Here is a 24,293-nt window from a genome sequence, read left to right as displayed (position 1 = left end):
TAGCAAGGAGCAGTTCCAGAGCTTGTCTTGACATTTGTTTGGCAGTGTGCGCTTAGCTGGACATCAATTAGACTTCTGCCTTCGGCCTGTTTGCAAACACAATGACTGCTTTCAGAGATAAACAGCAGAGATTTCTTTAAATCACGATTAAATGGAATTCAGTCATAAGTAAAGCTGTGGTTCTTAAGCAGTGTCCTTCAAATCATCTCTGATTTATAAAATAATTAAGGCAGAAGACTGTGTAGGAGATAAAAATAATTCACAAGTTCGAGCATAGTATATTCCCATAAACCCAAAACATAAAAACTGCCTGTTGCACAAATAGTAAGTTTTGGGTTATTTTTTACTCCATGCTAGCAGGAAAATCTACTATACTGCTTCTGAGGGACGCTGTCACGTATATTCCTTGGGAACTGTTAATTACAACAGTAATAACAAGGGTGCTTTTCCCCACAACGATTGCATGCCAAAGCCCCCAGTGTAGGAAGGGGGTAAGGGAACATCTTACAGTAATATCTGCCCTTTAAGCTACGAGACTCAAATTCCCAGGTGCTTTGTGTACATGTCTATATAATTTCACACAGACATAAATGGCCCTAGAGTGGAATGCAGTACATGTTTGTACCCGTACCAGGGAACTGCACAATGATTAGCACAGAAAGTGAGTTATGACATGGAGCTGAAATGAAAGGATAAAGTCAGAATAAATATCAACAAAGTCATAGCAAATATTTTGCCTCATGACATACTCCTTTTAATAAAGGCAACATAAAGGAGCTTAGTTACAGAGCAATTTGGCATTAGAGTAGGATTTGGAGTCCTGGATTCCTGATGGGAAAGTACCTTAACACAATTCTTGTAGCTAGTCAGTTTTCTGAAGATATCATCCATTCGAAGGGTAATCAGCATTCACCCTGCACAACAATGAGATGTGATGGCCTGAAGGATTTTTATTCATAAATATGTTGCCTGGTAAAGGAATAATAAGATTCCTTTCCACAGCATTTTGGACAGCTGTCTCGCATTTATCAAAACACATTACCATGAACCATTAATAAAACCATGGGAGAAGGGAAAGTTTTCAAGCTAAGATAAGCTGAAATGTCCTGTATCAACTTTGGGGGTGTCACAATAAGGAAGACAAAAGCTCCGGTATAAAGCCTGAGTTGAGGATTTGCGTGAGCAACAAGTAAAGCAAGCTTTAGGATTAGCAAAGATGTGCTAAGAAACAAGAGTGGGGTGGTGAGCTGATGAGAAGACTTTCACCATACTGCCTTACAGATGGCAAAGACAGTATGTATCTCAGCAAGTCAGACAGCTTAGATATCTACAAGCATTAATTACCAATAGCATTTTGATGGTGGAAGAAATGAAAGGCCAGGTACAGAGCAGGAAGTGTGTTATTCCTCCCCACTGACAGTGTTTAGTTCCAAATTACCGAGAACAAGCTAATTTCAAACATACACCACCAGTGTGAGGGCTATTGTTTTATCTTGTGGGATGGGTGCTTACCAGGCAGACAGACAGACAGATAAATAATTGGAAAATAAAGTGCTCGAAACACATTTTGGGGCTACAAAAGGAGAATGATGTATGGAGGAGAACTAATAAGGAACTGCTGGAGGTTTATGAAGAACAAAGTGTAGTAAACATAGGGAAATTCCATGACCTCAGTGGGCAAGCCGTGCGGTTAGTGTGATGGAAGACAGACCATCCGGGCCTCCCTGGGGAGAGCAGCTTCTTGGTGTCCAGCCCCAGCTGAACAAAGGAGAAGATGAAGGAACAAAATTGACCAAGAGCTTCTAAGAGCTCTGAACCACCACCAAAGAAAAACAGACCTTCGGCAAAAAGGCAAGGGAAAGGGGTTAACCACGAGAGCAACCGAGGGTCTGTGATGTCTTAGAGCTAGGGACGCACACAAAGGGGAACAATGACAAAAAAACAGAAAATCTGTCACTAATCCTCCCTCCATTAAAGCTTTCATTTATTTTAATTACACAAGTTAATTGTTCCCCTCGCAAGACATGAAACAACAGAGAAAAGATGAAGAAAACCATTGAGATAGCCAGAAATCTGCGTGCTGTTGGCTGAATTAATTCATTTGAAGAATGACTGATCAATCATCTATTTTTTACATGTAATGGGACCACATAAGTTCCGAACTAAGCACAGCATCTAGTGTTTGGCTACTGCATCTCTGCCAGAAAGACAGTCATTTTTCATCTAAGGAGACCAAAAATCCACCACTGCCATTAGTACATGGAACGAATAAAGACAAACCTAAACAAGACTACTGAGCTGCAAAACAAACCCAAGGGCAAATGAATTTCAAATGCTCCGTAACAATGAAAGAGAAAAGAAGTCTCTATAAAACAGTATCAGCACTTCACTCAACCAACTACGCTGCACACATTCTAAGTTTTCATATTAATCAATGAGAAAGCTGATGTATTTGACAATAAATATGTAGTCTCTTTAAAATGGCGTGCCCAGCTTTTAATATATATTTTTTTTAGAGACTGGATGGCAGGAAATAGACTGCTTATATGTGCCCTTTGTTTGTATTTTCCATTTTACTTGCCTTTCCAAAAGCAGACTGGTCAGCTTTTCTCATTTTTACCAGGTTTTGTTTTTTGGCTCTCACAGACTATTGTTTCTTTGCAACATTTTTAAAGCTTTCAGTGCTTTTGAATGCTCAAATTGAGACAGCTCAATAGAGATGACAACTGATTTTCAGAAAGTACAAAGCACCAGCCTCAGGATATGAGGCTTTCCAAAAGATGTCTGAGGTACCCTCAACCACTAACTTCTCTAGGAAAAAACTCATCCAATTTTTTTGACAGAGGCCCAAAGGAGTCCAAAGAACAGGACTGGGACCCTGACCCCACTGAAATCAGTAACAAAACTCTCACTGAGCCTGATGGAAGTGGGATTTTCCTCCAGTCTTTAGCTGTGAGCCTGTGAACAGCTGTGCACATGTGAAGCAACCTGGCTGAAACCACGTCCCTGAAACAAGCAAGAAGGAAAAACACATGCAGGACACTTAAGTGAGGAAGAGCAAGGGTTACGGCAGCAGGAATTCATGATTACTTGAGTGGCTGTGTTCATCCCAGTGCTTCTATTAAAATTTATGCAATCTTATATTACACTCTCTTGGCACAAGAATTTTTAGTGAGAATTCAGAGGAGGAGAGATTGCTAGCTGGTGAAAAGAAATTGGAAGGCCGCTGTGGGTAGGGTGGGGCATGAGAGATGGTAGTGATGAATATGCCCAATAGCACAGTTCTGCACTGTCTGGGTTGTGCAGCCGAGTATTTATTCCCTAGCAACCAGAAGGCAAGAGAAAAAGTCTTCCACTGCTGCACCATGGCTCCCTTTGGCTTCATAAAGCCGGCAGCCTGACTCTACATCGCCCTGCACAGCCACAGCTGACAGAGAAATTCGCAGCGCTGTGAGGTCCCTTTCTTTCACAAACAGCAAATCAACCGAAGGGTGTCCCTTTAAGGGACATTTTAACCTGCAGCGTTGCTCATTTTAATGCACTGAAGTGTGTTTGATTTTGGTCTGGAGGACAGTCCCAGCAAGGCTTTTGCTAAAGCCAGGCACTGCTTCTCTAATGAATTGTTTTAAGCAGCAGGTATTTCTATTTATTCTGGCATCAAATAAAAACCCGCCCTGGAATATACAGAAACATTCAACACGAACCACTATGGAAAATGTTTTTAATGTGAGAATTCCTTTTCTTTTCCACTCGCAGCAAAGCAGCTAGTCTTTTCCCTTTCCTTAGGGATTAATTCTCAGCTGTGACACTGTTAGGGGACTGGAATCGATATTACACGGGGAGGAAGATTTAAATGGACAGTACATGGTGCAGGCAGGACTGGTAAGAACTGTCACTTGCTGTGGACTGGAAGCCACCTGACTGCACAAGCAAATCAGCAAGGAAAAGGTAAAAACGCATAGTCCATCATTCAGGTGTTTTACATGGAATACAGAAAGATCAAATCTACATGGAGGCGCAGACCCAATGTCATACTTGGAAAAGCTGGGCATATTTCAAAACTCTTTGCTACAATAAACCCAAGAAAAAAACAGGGTGCAACTATCAGGGGAGAGAAAACTAATTAACAGCCCCGTAAGATGCAGCTCTCTGGGGTGGCACTTTACACACCGGTGAAAGGAGGGAAGGACTATGGTACAAACACACTGGCACCAAAGGATGTCATCTGCACAGTCCCCAAGCAGCACAGTGGCAAAACCAAAACCAGAGCCCTGCCTTCCCCCAGTCACGTATCGGTCTGTGTTCGGAAGACTCAGGAAAAAAAAAGTCACAAATTATAGAAGGATTTATAACCTTCAGGACCCTCTTTGTAAGTTATCTTTGAGCCCTTTAATTAAAGCCAGCCAGGAGATGGGACTGTTTTTTGCAAAACATTGATTCACTTGTGGAAACAGTCTGGAAAACTGTTTCTCAGTCACCTCTGCTCTGATGCTCGGTTTTCTCCAGGCAGCTATTTCTCCAACTAAACCTGCCCATCTGCAGCATATACGCTGTATTCTGCTTTCTTTTCCCCGACATCAAGCCACAGAAAAGCACATGTGACTGCAGCAGAGGTAAAGACATTTTTAACCAGGGCAATTTAAGGATATTTAAGACACATTCTCATTTTCCATTTCCCAATTCCACACTGCCCCCACTTTTATTATTAGCTGAATACAGGGAAGCTTCAGCTTGGATCTGGGGTAACATGTACACTGAGGAATCAGGGCCAAGCTTTGCCTTGAAATATGCAGGATCATTCCTAACTAACCGTAAAGCTGCTTATTTGGCACTAGCAGTGGAAATATTGAACGAAAGGGGCATTCTCAATCTGCTTATGTCACAGAAAGGTTGGATCCTCACAACGCGCGAGGCTCCAAGCTGCAGCCTGATATTAATAGCTAGACATTAAACTCTCAATTTGGCTGGCTTAGAGGCGGCTCAATTGGAACAAAGATTTTTCTGCAGGAAACGGCAGACCTGGTTAGAGTCACATCACGAGAGATGAGTCTGAAGCAGAAGCAGACTGCAAACCTTTTGACTGCTGTGTGTCGAGGATATGTTGCACAAAGCAAACCCTCCCTGCTCAAACGGCAGAGCCTAGCAGAGGTCCCAGCAACTGAGACGACTGAAACACAACTGCTGCAAATGCTTTGCACGCAGGCATATTTTTTTTCCTTCTCTCCCTCTCCTTTTTGAATTCATTCGTTCCTCGGGCTTGCTTACACAACCATGCGGGGCGATGAGCATTACCAAACTATTTCTTAAACAAACGTGGTTCTGTTTCTTGACACAGCCAGTGGGGTATCACCCCACAAAGACATACCTACATATTTTCACCATTTTTGAGCTTGTTTCAGCCATTATGTAACCTTCCACACTACCTTGGCAGCAGGGCCAAGAAAATTTGAACGAAGTCCCCAGAGCAACTGGTTTCAGTGAGGGGCCCCTGCCAGAATACAAATACAAACCTCCTGCTGCTGTTTTCTCTCTGTGTCTGCATGGCAGGCAAAGATTCCAGACAGGTTTTTCAATATGGATCTTTTTGAGCACAAATGAACACCTCTTATAAACCATTTAAACTTCATAATCCCACTTCCGAACAACAGCTAAGCCTCAGTATTTCCACCAAAGAAAGTTTTGCTTGCATATTTCTCATACTGTAAAGAAAATCAAGGAAATGTCACCAAAAAAATAACAACTTTTCTCACAATGCTCTAAATCCCCTAATTTTAGTGCACATAATCTAATGGAGTCAGTACATGCTCTTAAACATGACTAAGCAACATTAGATTCTGGACTTATATTTGCATCATATGCTCAAGGACATTGCACTGCTCTGTATGTGAATTACTTAAGCCATACAATCTCCTGTAGCTTTGCACTCAAAATCCCCATTTCATAGAGGTAGACAGAAGTATTCCAAACATAAGTGACTTGCCAAATGTCACACAATGATCCAGTGCCAAAGCTGGGAATAGGAATCAGGAGTCTAGAGTCCAGATTCTGTGCCTTATATAGAGCAGCAGCCTCAGTTTCCTAGTTTAGGAGATTGCCTGCTCACCAAGAAGATGATTCTTCCTTTACAGGATGGCAGTGTACCACACTGCAATGGCCAACTTCATCCATGAGAGGGTATAAAAACACATACGCATCTGGTGAGATCAGTTCTTCATATATAAAAGTGAACCGTAAGGCAAGAATCAAAGCAAGCTGCTGTTCTAGAGAACTCTCGGTAGCGCTACAGCCTCAGCATCACCTTCAAGACCCAAATGCAGTGTCACTCTTTGGACTCGCTTCTTGCTCTCACAGATACTCTTGCTGATTTGGAGGGGACTGTCTACAGGAGCTGGAGTGAGGAACAGGAACCTGGCAACAACAGACATAGCTGAAGCATCAACATAATTCTTCAAAAGCCAGTATGCCATGCCAACAGGTATCAGCCTCCTTTGATCACTGCATTTGTACAAAACTCAAGTACATGCCACGCTACGTTGCCACTAACATAATCTATCTATATATACAGGGCACAGAACAGTGGATATTAAAACCTATTTCTCTGTCACTGACAACTATTTTCCCTGTCTTGACCAAGGAGGAAAACTGGAAAATCTTTCACGCAGTTAAAATTCATTATTACCAACAGTAGGCCCTTTCTCAAACTGATGGCAAGCCACAGAATATATTCCTTAATTTATTCTTCCTCTGCTGTGACACATCCAAACACCACAAGGCTAAATTCCCTTCTGGTCTAACATCTGTAATATGAAAAAATTACATATGGGCTAACTTTCAGCAGTATATATCACCAATACTTTTGGCAGAGAAAGAGAAATGAAGCTAATACTGTGCAGTACCCATCCACAAAAAGCAGAGACCATGATCTCTAAGCAAATGACAAATATGATAAGATTCAGGGTATCAGACACATTGCCTTCAATTATCAGACACTGTCTTTTGGGTTTAGGACTCATGTAAGGACTCTGACACGAAATATGATTTGCTTTATGGCGGTGAATCCCTCGAAATCCAGCGTTCTGCAATTTCATTTTGCACCTCCGCATTACTCCTTAGCGAGCCGATGACCAGAAGAATTGGTTATCTTCTTTCAGGCTCTACGTTCAGCCACTAAGCCTAAGCACCATTTCTCGAGGTAGGGACGGATGAAGTATCAGTGCGCGGTGTAACCTGGCTGGACTTCATCCAGACTACAGCTCCTCCAGAGTAATTCCTGGTTTTCAGGTTTTGAAGAAAGCTTTCAAAATATGCTGCCAATACACGCAACACAGAGATAATGGCCTAACTTTGTAGGTGATCTGACACAACTGCAGTAACTCAACAGTTTGGACACAGGCAACAATGCTTGAAAACTGATGTTATCAAAATATTTACTTATTTCAACAGGATTTAAGAAAAGTAAGATGGTATCATATGATGGAGCGTTTCCTTGTACTCAGGGATATGGCACACTGCCTCTGGGTTCAAACAGAAACAGTGGGGCATAAAAAATGTGCAAGTGAAGATGCTAGTGTACACAGTGAAACTGTCAGGGGAGAAGGAAAGAAAAGTAGGCTCAAGAGAGCAAAGAGGCCAGACTGGTTTTCTCCCAGGAACATTCAGCTTCTCAATATCTTAGAAAAACTATGCTGGAAATAGTAAGAAACGAGTTTAATCTTTATCACTCTGATCTTCCAGTTTCACCATGGGAGCCCACAGTCTGCAGCAAGTCACAGCACAGAAAGTATTCGGGTATTTTAAGAACAGAAAATAAGTCATAAAAACATTTCCTTAGTCATGCTGTCTATCATAATATCATTCCCTGCATAGAGATCTTCCACTATACTGTCTTTAAAAATGGGAAAAGCTCTGACCTTAGTCGGCACGTGTCTTCCGTCAGCTTCTCTTCTTTTTCTTTACTTCTTTATTGTATCTTACCACAGTCACCTCCACATGCAGGTACATAGGATAAAAACCTTGCTCAGTGGAAGTGTGCTTTCCACTGGACAAAGAGTAAATGTATTGTGAGGGATTCCCTCTGGTAAACTTGGACATAAAGGTCAGGCCTTGATCGTGTTTGAAAAAAAAACGTATTCATTTTTCAGCTCTGTATTTCCTTCTTTCACCTGATCAGTCTCCACAACACAGAGAGGGAAGGATCCACAATCTGAGATAAGACTTCCATAGGTAGCCTCAGAGCTTCTGCTGAAGACTTTCCCCCACGCTCCTTATCACCCACTACTGTCAGCACAGCAAGCCCTAGTCTCCAAGTGTCTCCGCAAGCACTGAAGTTAAGATCAGCTGAAATTCAGTACCCACTCCAAGTATACACAGAATGTAGGATAAGGGGCACCTTGACCTTGAGACAAGTCTAAAAAAAATCATACAATCATCACAGAGAGGATGTTGAGTTATGCCTCCAAACACTGCTGCTACTGTGATGACTAAATAAAAACCACCAGAACAGATACAGTGAAGGTTACTGCTACCTAAGTAAAATAAATAAATAAACAAAGAAAGAAAGAAAGAGAGTAGGATGTAAGGACCCTGTGTATTCAGGGGTTGGGTAAGATTAAAGGCAGTTCGGAAGTTGGAGGCGGAAAAGAAGATTTAACTTGGCATTCCCACAATGAGGTATTCTTCTCTGAGTGCCAGTTTGAACTGGGAGTGTTACACAGATTCGTACAACTGCAATACATTCGTTAGTTAGCAAATCGTTTTAGGTGAGGGAGCCCTGAAAGGTACATCACACAGACAAACCAAAAGACAATTTCTTAATCTCCAATTATCTAAATTCTACATCTGTTCCAAAGAAGTTGAATCACTTAAGATTACTTCCTGAACTCAGAGACCTCCAGTGCTTAGGAGGGGTTAGAACTTAATGGATTATTTATAGTTCGTACCCTGCTCAACTAATCCATATTTGCATCACAGAGGTATTCAGAATAGCAAAAGCAGCATTACAGTAAAACAAAGAATGAAAGATTGCCCAGAAAGCTCCTCTCAGCACAGAGGTGGCTATCAAAATACTCTCCCCTACTTCTTTGACTTACCCACAGTGTCACAAGGCTCGTCTTTGTGTACGCAGAAATCTGTCCTAGAAAGCAAAACAGAACAGAAGTCAAATGCATCCTGTGCCTCCAGACTTCAGGCTAGGAAAAAGCAGTGGTGCATGACTCACATATCATGGGTGTTGAGGGATTTTTTTTTTTTATTTATTTAACTGCTGTGGAGTCTACATGATGACAACACAGATAGCGATGTTGATTGCTACTGCAAGATTACAAGCAATTATATGAATCAGCTCTGTATATTACTGTCCAACTTAATACTTCGGATTTTGCATGCAGAAGAGTACTGCCACGTCATGTAAGAGAACTGTCCCACTCTAGGACGTCAGACTTCATCAGCACCTGGATTAAAAATGAACCTCTTATTTTGAGAGGAGAATTGTAACAGAAAGGAACACAAACCCTGTGATGCAATAGCACCAGCAAAAGTGGGAGAAAGGGATATGTGGGGACACTGCCTGGAGACACACAACTGATCATGTATACTCAGAAATTCTCAGTTCTTCAGGTTTTTTCTCCTTCCACTGGAATAGGAAAGGAAAAAAAAAAAGAAGCAGAACTAAACAGAGAGACAGATGTTTGCACAAAAACAAATATGAGAATTTCAGAATTTGCCAGGTAACAGCTAGGTGAGTTGGCTTCAGCTAAACATACAGTCAAGTTTGCCATTTTATGATTCAAAGCCAACACACACAGGTTTAATAGACTTCATTTGGTCTCTGTTATCCCTCCACATCTCATCCAGTCTCCCTAGATTTCATCAAGGCAGGAAAAGATACTACGTATGCCACTGGCATCCACAGATCCTGCCAGGGATCCATGGAGCTGTGCTAAACAGAAACAGGAAGAAAAGCCTTGAAAGCTCACCGTCCAAGTAATACCACTGCACGTGAGAAGATTTTGTAAACGACTTTCCTCATGAGAGAGAAGTGTGAGAAGTATTTTTTAACTAAATTAATAGTTTGAATATATTTCAATAAGCACTTAGGCCTAAGCATTTTGGAACTATCTTCAGTCCTACTTTGCAGCACCACCTGCTATGAAGAAGAGATGGAAAAAAGCATCGTATGGCTAAAGGGAAGCCGAGAAACCATAATCTCTGTCGTGGCTTTCCTCACCCTGATGAGAGGCTAACGAGAGAATTACATTAGTACATTTAGAGTGTGTTGTTTGAAATGCCCGAGTCTCGGGTGGAATTTTAAGAGTTTGGCAGGAGGAAGAATGGAGAAAGATCAAAAATACTTCTGTTCTGAAGAAAAAAAAAAATGAAAGTAGGATTTGTAAGAAAAGGGATTTAAGGTCAAGGTCCGTGGCTAACAAATGCAAACCCGTCACACCAAACTCTTTGGAAATCACAAATCAGGTGGCCAAGGACTTGGAAGGAGGGAAACAAAACTTATCACAAGCTCTTGCTAAGCAGATACTGAAATCTCACCATGCTTCAATGCAGAAAAAACATAACAAGCAAAGTGTTAAAAATCAGTTAGGAACAAAACAAAAATGGAAGCTACGACCACACACCAGCCCCAGCTTTCATTTTTCACCACAGCCTTACTGTGTCTCGACACCTTGGCATTCCAGCCTTTCCAAAGAAGACTAATGACAGTCTCCTGACAGAGCTGGCACAAGCACGCCTGCTTGAATTCCCAGAGCCAACTTGACAGAGGTTTATTTAAGGACTTATTACGTTATATAAACTGGTAAATCAAACAGATGCTTTTCTTGTGACAACAGATAGCTCAACTATTAGTAGATGGCAAAAGGCCATTGCTAGAAAAGCATCTCTCCTCAGGGGCTGGCCAGCTCTGCAAATAAAGCACAGCAAGTTTTGCTCCTTGCGCTCTGTGTTGCACACTGAAAGGCGTCTGGCACTTTCAGGTAGCTCCCTACAGAAATTACCCACCATGCCATAAAACGAAGGGTTTAAGCAATCCAGCACAACTTGCAGACTCTCCTACAGAGGTGGAACAATCCTTGTCTGTAAAGAGTGCTGTGATACTGTCTGGTCAGGGTAGGACTTGAGACAGGTCAGCAGTCAGAGCTGAACACAGCTGCCCGATTCACTGCATGTGGGGTTGCAAATATGAAACTTCCCCAGCCCATCCTTTAAGAGTGTCACAAACACAAGTGCAAGAGACACCATGTTTCTATTCAAAGACCTTGTATCAAAACGCTAGGCTTTAAATCATCCGGACCTATTGTATAAGTTTTAACCCAAAACTCTGTGGCCAAACAGAAAAGCATGTCACAAATGAACTCAGCGGGTCTCCTGCCTCTTCCAAAGGCAAGCTGCCTAAACAAAAACCTATACACTGAAACTCCTACAGCCCTTTCCTGGAAAATCACAAGAGGGACCAAAGACCTCAAAGGCATTAAGGCAGATCTGTCTCACCTGTGGGTAAGTCACAGCAGTGAGGTAAGATGGCCCCATCATGGTACGGAAACGGATCTGCTTTTAAAAAGGTTTCAATCACAGTTCTCTCTGGAGCATTTTTGAGCCTTATTGCATCTACGTTTTTGAAATAAGAGCCTGACATGAATAATGCCATAATGATACTTTATAAGGATATAAAAAAGATACCTTCATATTCACTGCATGTGCAGAGTATCTCTTATCACAGAGACTACAGCTTTGTCAGCGGGATGTTTTATAGAGATATGTTGGAATAAAACTCTTACTTCGGGAGCTGCAATTCAAATCCAAGGCCAGATCTGACCTTATCACACCAAGCTTTGGATAATGTATTGAAATCTCACACTATAGCAGTGAAGCAAATTTCCTCTTCACTTTTAGTCACTTGCTGAATCAAGCAGCACATGTGTTGTGATCTTTTAGAGATCTGCGAAATTCTCAGTCATTATCACTTGTTGTATCGTGGACTGTTTTCATTAGCAGAATTAAACAATTCTTCTGAAAAAAATGACAATAAGTCGGTTGTTTTGTTCAATAAAAAGAGCCAGAAAAGAAGAGCTCAGAACTCCTCCTAAAGTCACTCTTCCATCTGGCTCACACGAACTGGAAAAAAATACCTAACTGTGCTAAGCTGAATTCTGCAATTCAAGTCCTTCCTGTAAGAAAGGAGGACAGTTGTTCAACTGTGCAACATGAACAAGAAATATTCTGTTCAGTGGCTACTTACTAGCATCCTTCAAATGACATCTTTTGACCAGTTTAACCCCGCAGGGTCACACAGCTAAAGGACAGAGGAAACTGGTACAGGTATAAACTTGCCAAAGAAAGCTTGGTCCATACATATATACATTTAGTAGCTCCATGAGCCCAGCTTCCTGAACGCATATGGAATTGCTTCACTTGCCCACTTAATGGGAAGGTGGAGGGCTGGATAAAAGTCTAAGATACAGACTCTGCAGAAGGAAGCTATTCTGGTCAGCTGCTCATCAAAATATGAAATATATTACCTGTAGGTGCCGAAGATCTGAATTTCTGTAAGTTCAAAAGCAGAATTTGGACATGGAAAGTGTGAAGATTATAGAGACTGCTGCACTATACTCAAACCTTCAGGACTGTAAGAGATTTTTTACCTACTACCTCCTTAATTTACTGAACTGGGCAGTGGTACATCTAATTTCGCAGATAAAGTATACTTCTTACCTGGAAGTCAATTAGGTAGAGATACTATCAATATCCCACAGGAGGGATGTACCTGCCACCTAGGTCATCTACGTTTACATCCAAATGAGTATATGGGGAATACCATTTTCAGGTGAAGTTCCAAAAGACAAGTGTGCCTTGTTATTTCAAATGAACACAACCAGACTGGAACCAGAGGGATTTCTTTAGAGGTTGACCCCAAATAATCTTCTCCTACTGCTAAAGTAGCTGCTGAAAAATTCAGCTTCTGCTTTTTCTGGCGCTATTGCTTGTACTGGACATGTTGTTGCTCCCATATCCTCTGCTGCTGGTCCTTCTGTACAGTCCTGGGGAGGGCGGTCAAGGGATGGACAGAAACACACACACACACACACACTTCCAAAGCCAGGAGTAGAAACCCTTATTTCCCTGACAAAGGAATCAGGCTGCTGGGCCAGAAGTCTTCCAAGCAACATGGCATCCTCTATGCAGCAGAGGCAGGATGGCTTACGACAACACGACGCAGCAATAAGGAAGGATACAAGTAAACACTGTTGGCCCATGAAACAGAAAAAATGCTGCTCTTACACAGCTGCAGGATCCCTGGCCTGAACTTACTCACAAAATGTGAACCTAGTTTCTAACCCAATTGAACCTATATTTCTCCAGCTATTTTGATCACAAAAGCCTGTAAATTTACTGAGCCCAGTGAACATCTCTACAATTCTTCCTCAAATGCCTGAGTCCAACTCATTTAGCCTGACATTACGCATTCAATTTTATAAGCTGCAGAGAGAATGCACAGACGAAATGCACTGCTCATTCCCTCCACCCTATGCTTAGAGCACATCAGAAAAGATTCTGTCCGCCTCACTTGTCATGCAGGACAACTGGATGTCCAGATGAGTTTAACAAAAATGTTGGTTATTTATTTAGGCCCTGATCCAATAAAGCACATGCTCAACTATAACCAGGATGTTCAGCCCATTGACTTCAAAGGAATTATTCACCCTGTCTAAAATGTTAAGTATCTGCTTAAGTGCTTGGTTGGACTACACTGAATACAGGAGAGAAAGAAGGATTTGGGGGAACTGCACATATGTTTGTGAAGGTGCACTCTTAGGAACTTTGCTGGCTCCACGCCCTGCTCACCAGCTATTTTACTGAACACTCACCAAAATCCCATGGAGAATTCGCAATGTGGTGGTTAACACAAGAGACAATTGCAATCAGAATCGCAGTTTAAGCAAAAACATGCATTTCTAGTTGCATTGTTGGCAAGGAAAAAAGGCAACAGAGGTGAATAATATTAAGCTGCAATACCGACATTTCCTCTCTCTAACTAGGAAAGACAGGGGTAGGAAGCAGTGTCTTTGTAGCACACACAGCATCCATCTTACACTGTATTTTTGTGCTCACTTTAATTATTCAGTGATCATTTCTGTAACAACGCATTCTTAGTGTAAACCTTGAAGTATGCAATCAACTTAGAAGACCACCGATTTGATACCCAAAATTTACAGTGACTGTGAGGAACACAGGACTTGAATTGTATTCTGAGGTTGAGCTGAGGTAGCGAAGTTGCAGGAAAAAAGACTGCAGGTTAACATGGAAAACATTCCTTTCATTTACTGTATCTGGGCCATACCCTGACGTGTTTGATATATCAATAGGCAGGGCTGCAGGGTGTGAGGAAATTTGCTGTAATATTCACACGCAGATTATTTCACGTCTGAAATAAATGCAGTAGGTTTCAAACATACAAATTTAGAACTACTGATTTGAGCTATGATAGAGCAGGGATGTTGAAGTGGTTATCTCCTGAGGCAAAGAGCAAGAAAATTAATTTAGTTTCTGGTATTCATCTCTCACTTTCTTAAGAGAGAACTCCCTCACCACCTCCCTCCTACTGACACCCTGTATGCTCCACAGGTGCCAACTATCTCTCCTCTCAGACTGTTCAATATGCGTATCTACCTAATTACACTCAGAGCACTTGTTACCCGTGTTCTCAACTTGGCAGCTTCTTTCTTCTAGGATGAAGGTCTTGTCCTCCAAAACTTCACCCATTTCTCTTCTACTTACACCAGCTGGTCCGAGAAAAAAGTATCTTGCCTGTATCCCGACTATGACACGCTATGGTGACTGACAATGCTTTTGCACAACATCACTAAACATACACAAAAACAAGACAAATATGAGCCTTCCAAACAGCACACAGGTAGCAAATGCATCATCATTAATGGATCTTTTTCTTCTATTACTGCTGGACCAGATAACCTCATAACTGACTATGGCCAGTACTGGTTAAGTAAACTGATAAAGCTGACCTCACTATACCTGGTTACAAAAACAGCAGCATCCACAGGAGGAGTGTCATCTCTCGCACCAGGAACCTGGTTGTTACCAAGGTACTTTGCTCCACCATATTCTTCATTTTGCCAGTGACAAAAGCTCTCCAGAGACCTCTCTCCATGATGCCCGATAGACAACTTTGCCTTTTGGATAGAAAGGGACACAAAATAAGAAATATCAGTCACAGCGTTTACACAACACGTCGCATCTCTGATAAAAAACAGAGGATCCAAGATACAGCTATGAGAGAAAGAAAAGCGCAAAACCAGCTTCATCTGAGTGGGCGAAGCAGGGACTTCGGAACCCACACTGACCTCTGCCATTTGATCTACAGAACAAAAACCATCAGCTGGCAGCAGTCACAAACTTCCAAAGTCTCCTAAATCTGGAAGTTGTATTTTTGATACCAAAGCCATATAATTTTTATTTTTTTCTAACAGTTAATTCCCTAGCCTGGTTCACAACTATAAGCAGACAGAGATTTACCAGAAAGGCTAAATAAAAGGACTGTGGTTCCTTTCACTCCTGTGGCCTCTTGTACTTCTTACCCGTAACACTATCCGGTGTAGTGTGGCAGGCAGGCACCAGTTATTTTGTGATCCTATGGCCAGACAACCCACACTTCCCACCCACACAGCACAGGGATGCTGTTCTGCCTGTGAGAATACAGTGGCACCATTACGGCAGAAGGGCAAAAATGAGTTAGAACTTACAGGTCGATTGCGAAGCAGGACCAGTTTTGTCACTCGAATGCTGACTTTAATTCCAAGACTTTGATGTTGAAACATGTTGTACACCTGTTAAAATGCAAAGAAAACATCCACAGTACATCAGTAACAATGCCAGGACATAGTAAGGTTGAAGGAACTAATTGTGACTAAAGTTAGACATTTCTCCTTCAGAAAACAGACCCAAACCAAAACCAAATGGGCTGTGCTACTCTGGTCAAAATAAACAACCTTACAAGCTATTGTATTCCCACTCTAACAGTTCCATATACTACAGCGTAGCTAAGACACTTACAAAAATACATTTGCTCCTACTATATAGCATTTGGCTTCACCAACTGACCAATTTGAGTAAGCATTCCAGCATTTGGGGACAGAAACAATAAAAAACAGACAAAACCATAATCTAGCTGCAGAAAGAAAAATACTTTTAAGCGGAATATATGAGAGAAAGGGTTGCTGAGCAATGAAGAAAAGGAGAGCAATATTCCAAAGGAACTCCAAAGCCTTAGGAACACGGACATACATTACGAAGCATCCAACTAATATGGATCTTCAGCATTTAAATATCAGAGATATCTGAATGCAAGATGAAATAATGGTGTGTTTTAGACTTCAGGAAATAGAATGGAAAAGCAATTTCCCTCTGTTATTTTCATATCTTATATAAGAGAATAGTAATAAGGCAGCACATAATGACACAAGCCTCAGGAAATACAAAAATAGCACCGGAAACTACCTTACTAGTTTCTCCAGATTTTGCATTCCAGCTCAGATACTTCACGTCATTCTTATAGATTAGAATATAAGATCTTAATTGATGCCAGAATTTTACTCCACCATTTCTCTGTGTACAAATGGTTTAACTAGAATGTATAAAGAAAAAGGTGAGGCAGGGGTTCATTTTGAAAGGGTTTAAAATGCCCCATAATAACTTTTGGATGAATACCGCATTCCCTGTTCAGTCAAAACAACAACAGACAAAACAAGACCACTGAAGAGAGACTCTTGACTCGTGGCTGCAGGACTTGGTCTCAAGTAAGCTATATTCCTTATCCATGTCTCACTTGGCTAGAAATATCACACAGGCTCAGCTAACTTCCTACAAGAAACTCAAGACATGAACATATTTCGGATATTGTTTTCAACACTTGGTATTTTTCCTATTTGTGCAAATACTCAGGAATGTGCTCAGCGTAAGAGCTTTCTTAAGCACGCTAGTGTTTGGGGTTGGATTTAATCATACATTTAAACGTTTCCTATAATTTAGGCACAGACTGCAAGACAGACACTGCTCAGTATTTGACCCACTGACCTTCAGTATGAGCACAATGAGCCGTTTATCTGCCCTGCGGTTGGCATACAAATGCACACAAGTGCTGGTACTATTTACTTACCTCGGGGGTATGTTGGTAGAGCAGCTAAGGCCTCTCACTACAGCCAGAGAGGGGGCTGGGTAGGGGGTGTAAACTCAAAACTTGCAGACAAGGGCTCTGAAAGTTCACCTATTTGTAAACGGAGACCTGGACGTTCAGCTGAAAGGGTCAATGGAGCATCACGCTGATCAAGTCAGTCTCTCATGCACCACTGGAGAGGCTAACGAATATTTGCCATGATCCTGTGAAGGATGCCTTTGATTTGCCTAGCCCAGTGCTAGCGTCCTGTAAAGCTTCTACTCATAAAATGGCGGTATAGCAAGTAAGTTCTTATCACTAGGCCTAATGTATGATCTTTCCATCTGAGCAGAAAAGCTGCCTGTCTCTAGGTGTTGCAACAACAGATCCAAACACCACTGACTTCAAAAGGCAGTTTTCAGTGACAAAATCTGCAGAACGCAAACCAGTTACTGAAGAGTTTAGCTTATCGTTTTCAAAGCTGTCAGACCCTCTTCTTTTCTCTTCTCTTGTGCTTCCTCCATCCAAAGGATAATTTGATTCTGTATGTATCTGCATCCATCAGCAATCTGAGAAGTGCTGGACCTTGTAGGCAGTAGCAACAATTGGATACTAAGCCAAAAAGACATCCTGTATGCAAAAAAGGCTTTACTTCACATGTTTATTCAACCTTTGTTTGCTTTCTTTCTTAAATGGAGCCCAAAGAAACCCTGGGCTTGTGGTGATTCCTGCTGTCTAGTAAGAACAATAACCTCTTTCCCTCAACTAAGTAAGCTTGGCTGGTGCAAGTGGCTGTTCTACTTCAGTGCAACTAAAGCGTTCAAACACAATGCCACCTAGAGAAGAGACAGACCCCCTCTTATCAGCGATCTCTCAGCTAGTTCTGCTTCTGCCCCCTACTCCAAATGCCTCAGAGGCTGAACCAGACCTTTCAGTCCATGAGCTCTGGATTAAAAGGGAGACAAGACATTTGTTTCTGTTCTGTCAGACTGGCTCCTATGCACTCATAACCAGCACTTTAATGTGTGTACAGATAAACATACTGTAAATTGCCTAACACCACAGCACTGGGCTAACGAACTGATTATGGCAGACTGCTCAGTATCACTGGGGAACAAATTCCAGTGTATTAGAAAGAAGAGTTTTTCCCGATGCTTTAGGACAGACAGCTGAATTTTGAAGATGTGGTGCAATCAAAAGTGGCAGTGCATATTCTGGCCATGCCTATCAGTTAACTAGATGGACCAATCTTTAAGTAGATGACGTATTCCTAGCAAAAGGCAAGAAAGTGCAATAGCTAACAATACCTACAGGTTGGGGTAAATCATTTCTTACTGAAGTTTCAAGAATTTTTCCTCTGAGACGGACAAACTGTTGCCAGAAAACAGTAATCCAATATTTTTTGTTGTATTTTTCTCACAACTCTGCACTGTTTCTCAGGATTTAAAGTGTGACCATAAGCTCAGGTGAAGAAGACTGCAGCACTCTGATTTAAGATGGTCCTGCACCAGAACTGCAGAACAATGTCAAAATACACCGTTTACAATTTCCAATCTTCTTTCATGAACCAAGCAGGAGAGGACACTCCAGCTTCATCTGCCCTCACTGATTCCTCTATTTCTTCTTAGCAACCCCCCCTGTAAAATTTTATACAGAAAGTTCTACAAAGATTCAGCGAGGACCTGTACAGCTCCACCTGCAAAAAAAAACTGTCATTCAAAATGGTCTAAATTCTACAGGTAAATTAGCAAGAAAACTGACCTAAAAGTTTGCCTGCACGTTGGTTTGCACAAACAAACATCATCTTCCAAACAGCTCTCGTTCACTGATAAAGTAAGTACAGGATGGATACTATCATCACGGTACTGACAGGACCACCTCAATTAAGCACAAATTAGACCAATAACTTGCCCCAGGCCCCTTTTCCCAGGCTCAGTTTCACTCCTTCATTCCTTCCCTCCTTACCTTAAGAGGCAGAGGGCTGGAAGTTGTGGTCAGCCTGTAACAGTTCCCCTCTGCGGCTCCTTCCTCACCGATTTCCCTGCTCCAGCGTGGGTCCTCTCCATGGAGGGCAATTCCTGTCAGGTAAGCCTGCTCCAGCGCAGCCTCCTCACCCCGGCCCCACTTCTTCCAGGGAACGCCAGCCTGCTCCAGGCTGTTCCTCACACTTTTTTCCCTCACTTTTCACTGCCTGGGTGGAGTTTTGCCCTTTCTTAAAACCCATTTTCACAGAGGTGTCACCAGCTGGTGCCCTGTGGTGGCACCGCTGTGGAGCTGACTGGAACCGGCTGCGTCCGGCGCAGGGCAGCCCTCGGTCTCCTCACGGGAGCCACCCCGATCTCCTCACAGGAGCCGCTCCTGCCAAAGCCTTGATGCCAACACCCAGTACACGGCCTTTTAAACGAAAACCCAACCTGTCTCAAATAACTGTGTTTAAGGCTAGAAAGAACCTCAGTAAGACAACCAGCCCTTAAATGACCTGACAAGGAAATAAGAGACTGAATTCCACACAGGCCATTCACAGCCATTTTGGCAGCACATGGCCAGAATTACACTAGATTGTACAAGGCAGGTTGTGCCCAAAGTGAGTATTATCACGGAGCCCAGGTGTCCATTTAAGACAAAAAGAATTTGAAACCGTAAGTTATTCCTGCTTAAAGTCAGGCTCCACCACGGCAGTGACCACCTTCTGCCCTTCTCCCCTAGCCTACAGGGAAACATCACCCACTTTGCGTGTCAAAAGCTGTTCACTGTGCCCAACTGGCTATCATCGGCTCGTGAGCTAACAGTACCATGTAAGATGGCTGAGATAATTGGTACCAGGGGAGGAGGATTGGGATTTCCCAGTGCAGATGTTCTCAAGATTTACTGCCGCATGGACAGCGTGCATTTTTAGACAGACTGACTCACAGACACCTCCCCTCCCACTCACCATGCTGTGGGCCACCCTCCCTCAAGCCTGCAATTGCATCACACCCTTGAGGTTGCTGTGGCCTCCTAACATGAGGAAAGCAAGAATATTTGGGGTATTTTAGAACTTTTTAATAAAATGAAGCAGCTGGGAACAGAAGAGCCAGCTGCGTGAAACCTACTAATGCTTTGCTAAACTCTGCCATGGAACAAAATGCAAAGGTTGCTGTTTTAGGTTGTCACCACAGCACCAGAAAGCAGCTTAGCTCGAAGAGCAAGGGAAGTTCTTGATCACTGGACTGAAGGGAAGGGGTGTGAAAAATTGTCAATGTGTCTGAAACGCAGTCACAGGCACTGGTGACCCTGTTGAACGTGAACTATGTTATTTTAGCTTCCATCCTATGAGGAGTCATCAAAAGCACAAAGAGTGCTTTGGGAACAGAAAGAGGTATAGTGATGAGCCTTAAAAAACAGACAGAATAATGGAAGAGGAGTTTCAAAAGAACAAGGAAATAAAAAAAGTCCATTTCTCTGAGATCTCCTTCCTTTGTACACATTTTCCTGACAGAGCCTTACTGCTCAGAATGCCCTCAAGAAACGACAAAAGTGTGAAGCCTGAACCGTCTTTCTCCTCCTCCCCTGTTTGCATTCCTCCTGCCCTTCTTTCTCCTTATACCGTTGACATGGAAGGGACAGAATAAATGCAGCTTTGGCATAAGCTGTGCAAGCCTGCCCCAGCATGCATAAAGTACAACCCAGACATGAGGAATTGGGATAAGAGAAAAACTGAAGTACATCAGTTTTGTTGTTTTTTTTTTTAAAAAATTCTCAAGAGCTTCCTCTGCAGGTGGATGGTGGGAGGGAGACGTGTGTGTTTCAGATGTTCTGGAGTTCAGCACAGCAACCCTGAGGGTGAATGTCGTCTTTTTTTTTTTTTTTTCCCCTTCCTCCTCTCCCCCCTCCCCATCCTCCCAGCTTTGCATTCAAGCTACAGCGTCCCCATCGCTTTGGCTGCTGGAAGATGTTTGGGCAGCAGAAGCATTAGTCAGGTTACTGAGGTTGTCTTTTACTTGTTTTGAAAAGTGCTATAGGATTTCTGACACCCACCTGAAGCCAAGCTTTCAGATTTCCCCTTTAAACATTATGAAAAATAACATATTAATGTTCTTTATAAGATACAGTTGACATAACTCTTTCTCCTGAGACTGCTGGAGAGAAATCTGTAGACCGTGATCAAATATTTATATCCTATTCCCTTACATTCCCATCATGAAAATTCCAGATCAGGGCAAGGGAGCTGATTATCAGCAGCAGCTCTGGAGACTTTATGTGCCAGCACCCAAGAGAACAGAGATGTAAATCCATCAATACGTGCATGATAAAAATGATTGTATCTGCTTCTTCAACGCAGAGAAAGCTCTCACAGGGGAAATCCAAAATGAAAAATGATCTGCAGAGTGTTAAAAAAGGCTTCAGAGAGTAAAGCAGTATTATTCCTAAAGAACAACATAAAATTTTTCCCTCTTAATGACATCCAAAAGATCACTAACTTCAAGTTACTGCTTGCTATTGCAGAGGGCTTTCACACTAATCGCATGGCTTAGGAACAGCTGCAGGAGAACTAACACACACTACAGTAACTTACCCCTGTGTCCCTGTGTGCTTGCTGTATTCTCTCAGAAAAAGTCAAGCTCAAAACCAAGCTACAAATTTCACTTATTCCAAAGCTCCAAAAATGCACTGTTATTTATTTTAGGTTTTCAAACCCACAGAAAGCAGCTTTTAAATCACTGTTGTGGTCCTGGTAATTCAGACATCTTTGTCCCTAAATGTGCAGACTGTCTGTCTCAGCAGAACTTCATTTGCGAAGCAACCTCTGCATAATTGCAAGGAGCCAACATTCACAATTTGTTGTTCAAGTACTAGCTGAAGCCAGTTATTCCTCGTCATTAAAAACACTAATATGACCAATAACTTGAATCACAGACTTTTGTCCAGGAAGCTGAAGGCTCGAGTTGTGAAGACCAGCTGCACCAGAGGCCAGCGTATCTGCCTCTGAGGACAGATAATCTCCTTTTTGTCTAACTGCTGAAAATGAAACAAGAAAAAACAAAAGCATAAAACTGCAGAAAGCAGTGTATGTCTCGTTCTTCAAAACCTGCTCCTGAACTGATCCCAAAACAGCAGCTACTGTGAACATACTGAAAGAAACACTGGGGAGAGGAAAGGAGAGAGCCAATGCACTGGTCTCCTAGTTGCAGGCAGAGAAGCCTAAAGTTGAGTTTAGATGAAGCCTATCTTGCAGGAGTAACACAGGACTTCACAGAAAATAGAATATCCATCCAAATAGCCTCCGAATGGATGAAATGAAGTAAGAAATTACAGCTGCCAGAAGCAGACCAATGGAATGGATGAGCAAAATAAGCATGTTTTACCATAAAGACACTTTGTTTTGGGGTTTACATGCAGTTCTAAATACCGGTGGTTACTGAAGGAGGGCAGGAACAAAGGCAGGAAACAGGAGATGCCCTCATGCCAAAGGATGTACAGAGCTGACAAAGTAAAATGTTAACACTGCATCGCTGTACAAAAGATCAATTCCAAGGGAGTTTAACTTACAAAAAGATTAGCACATATACTTCAGCAGCTGGTTTTGCATTTATGTAATTCTGCTGACATCTCTCCACATCCATGCCCTTGAATCCAGCATGCCCATAAATTTGTTGCCTCGCTAAGGCTGCAGATGTACATGGTGGCATTTGACAACTTCGTCTGCTATTTTTTTTCTTTAAATAATCACAAAGCCATCACAAATCTCCCATGGGTACAATTGTTCTGAATCAAATACCTTGCGAGGAATCAAGAAAATATTTCATTTTAGAGGTGGTGACATCAAAAAAAAAATTAGCTCAAAGCCTTGGAGCCATGCTTGTTCCCACTCATACATTATAGAGTACCTGAGAGGAAAATTCTTCCATAATCTTGGAAAAAGCTGTCATACAACTTCAAATATTAGATTATTAAATGGAAGAGCTTGCATCTCTACAGTGACATTCAGAAATAACAGGCAACTTCAATGTGAATCTATTCTCTGTTCAGGGGGATGGTCAGAACCACAGAATATTATTAAAAACACATCATTTCCTACATGAAGCTCTACCTGGTATTTCTGGGTTGCAAAAGGGTTTTGCTTTATTTCTTAGCTGTTATTCTAGAGTAGTCCCCCCTCCCAGGATTCTCATTTACCAAGGGAGCAATAAAACTGTATTTTGTAATGCTGACTTTTTTCCCCTTCAGAAATTCTTGTAACATAAATAGATATTAAATACTTGAAGGCAGATCACTTTATTTAAAATGTCTATAAATATAAAATGCATTAATAAGACCTCTTAATGCTTGTTTTGTGGTTTGACAGTAAACGTAATGGCTTACAGAGAGGAGTTAACTTAATATACCCCTGACCAGTAATGTTCTATTTGCTTAAATGCAAGTATCCAAGCCAAAATTAACATTCTGGTTTCTTTTAGAGGCAGCCCGCCATCCTGCAGTGTAGCTGAATAAGCACTGCCTAACATCATGGGGCAAATCCTGTCCCCCAGCTAAACAGCCACAGAAAGCTGACAGGAGTCACAGTGAGGCAGGCAGGAAACAAAGACCCCAAGCAGCCAGGAGGCTGCTTCATTGCACGGGTACACAGAGCACAACTGATCCTGCACCAGAGGAAGGTGTCACAGTTATTTTCCTAAGGAGTTATGGTCGTTCTGCTCCACATACCACAAATTTTAAAGATGAGAAACTAACACACAAAGATTCATCATGTCTGGTGCAGGCACTACTAAAGGAGTGTGGCTGAGTGAAGGGTTCAGCTAAGGCATACCTTGACCACATCTCTCTTCCTGAAATGTATTTTCTGAATTATTCTTCAGCCTCTTTTGGTAGGGTGAGGATCTGCTTTCGTTACGGCAAATGAAATGCTGAAACTCCCTTTGATTTTCTTGAACGTCACCTTGTTTTATAGCCTCAGCACTAAAAGATTTATGCAATGATGCGATCTATGTGTTCGCCTATTATTATTCCCCAGTATCCTCTGAGTTTGCTGGCCTTTCACAACCACTTTCCTCAGGGAGGCAGAGGCCTGAAAGGTACTATGCTTCGACAAGCATGGGAAAGTAGGTGGCCAGACGAAGGTGAGGGACTCTCTCACTGC

General features: G+C 42.1%; 1 protein-coding gene across 2 annotated transcripts in view; it reads right to left on the bottom strand.

Moving 5' to 3' along the window:
* The window catches only part of ADAMTS17 (ADAM metallopeptidase with thrombospondin type 1 motif 17), a 177,623-nt gene that overhangs the window by 127,155 nt on the left and 26,175 nt on the right, over positions 1–24,293 (bottom strand). For both annotated transcript variants that reach the window (XM_048076347.2, XM_048076348.2), the window contains exons 5-7: positions 15,768–15,851; positions 15,040–15,197; positions 9,090–9,133 (exon numbers count right to left, since the gene is read on the bottom strand). In XM_048076347.2, the coding sequence (XP_047932304.2) occupies positions 9,090–9,133; positions 15,040–15,197; positions 15,768–15,851 (286 nt within the window). The remainder of the gene's footprint in view (positions 1–9,089; positions 9,134–15,039; positions 15,198–15,767; positions 15,852–24,293) is intronic.

This window comes from Anser cygnoides, chromosome 11 (genome assembly GCF_040182565.1).
Source record: "Anser cygnoides isolate HZ-2024a breed goose chromosome 11, Taihu_goose_T2T_genome, whole genome shotgun sequence".
Classification (NCBI taxonomy): domain Eukaryota; kingdom Metazoa; phylum Chordata; class Aves; order Anseriformes; family Anatidae; genus Anser; species Anser cygnoides.
The sequence above is the reverse complement of the archived record's forward strand: the minus strand, read 5'-3'. Positions and strand labels throughout refer to the sequence as shown.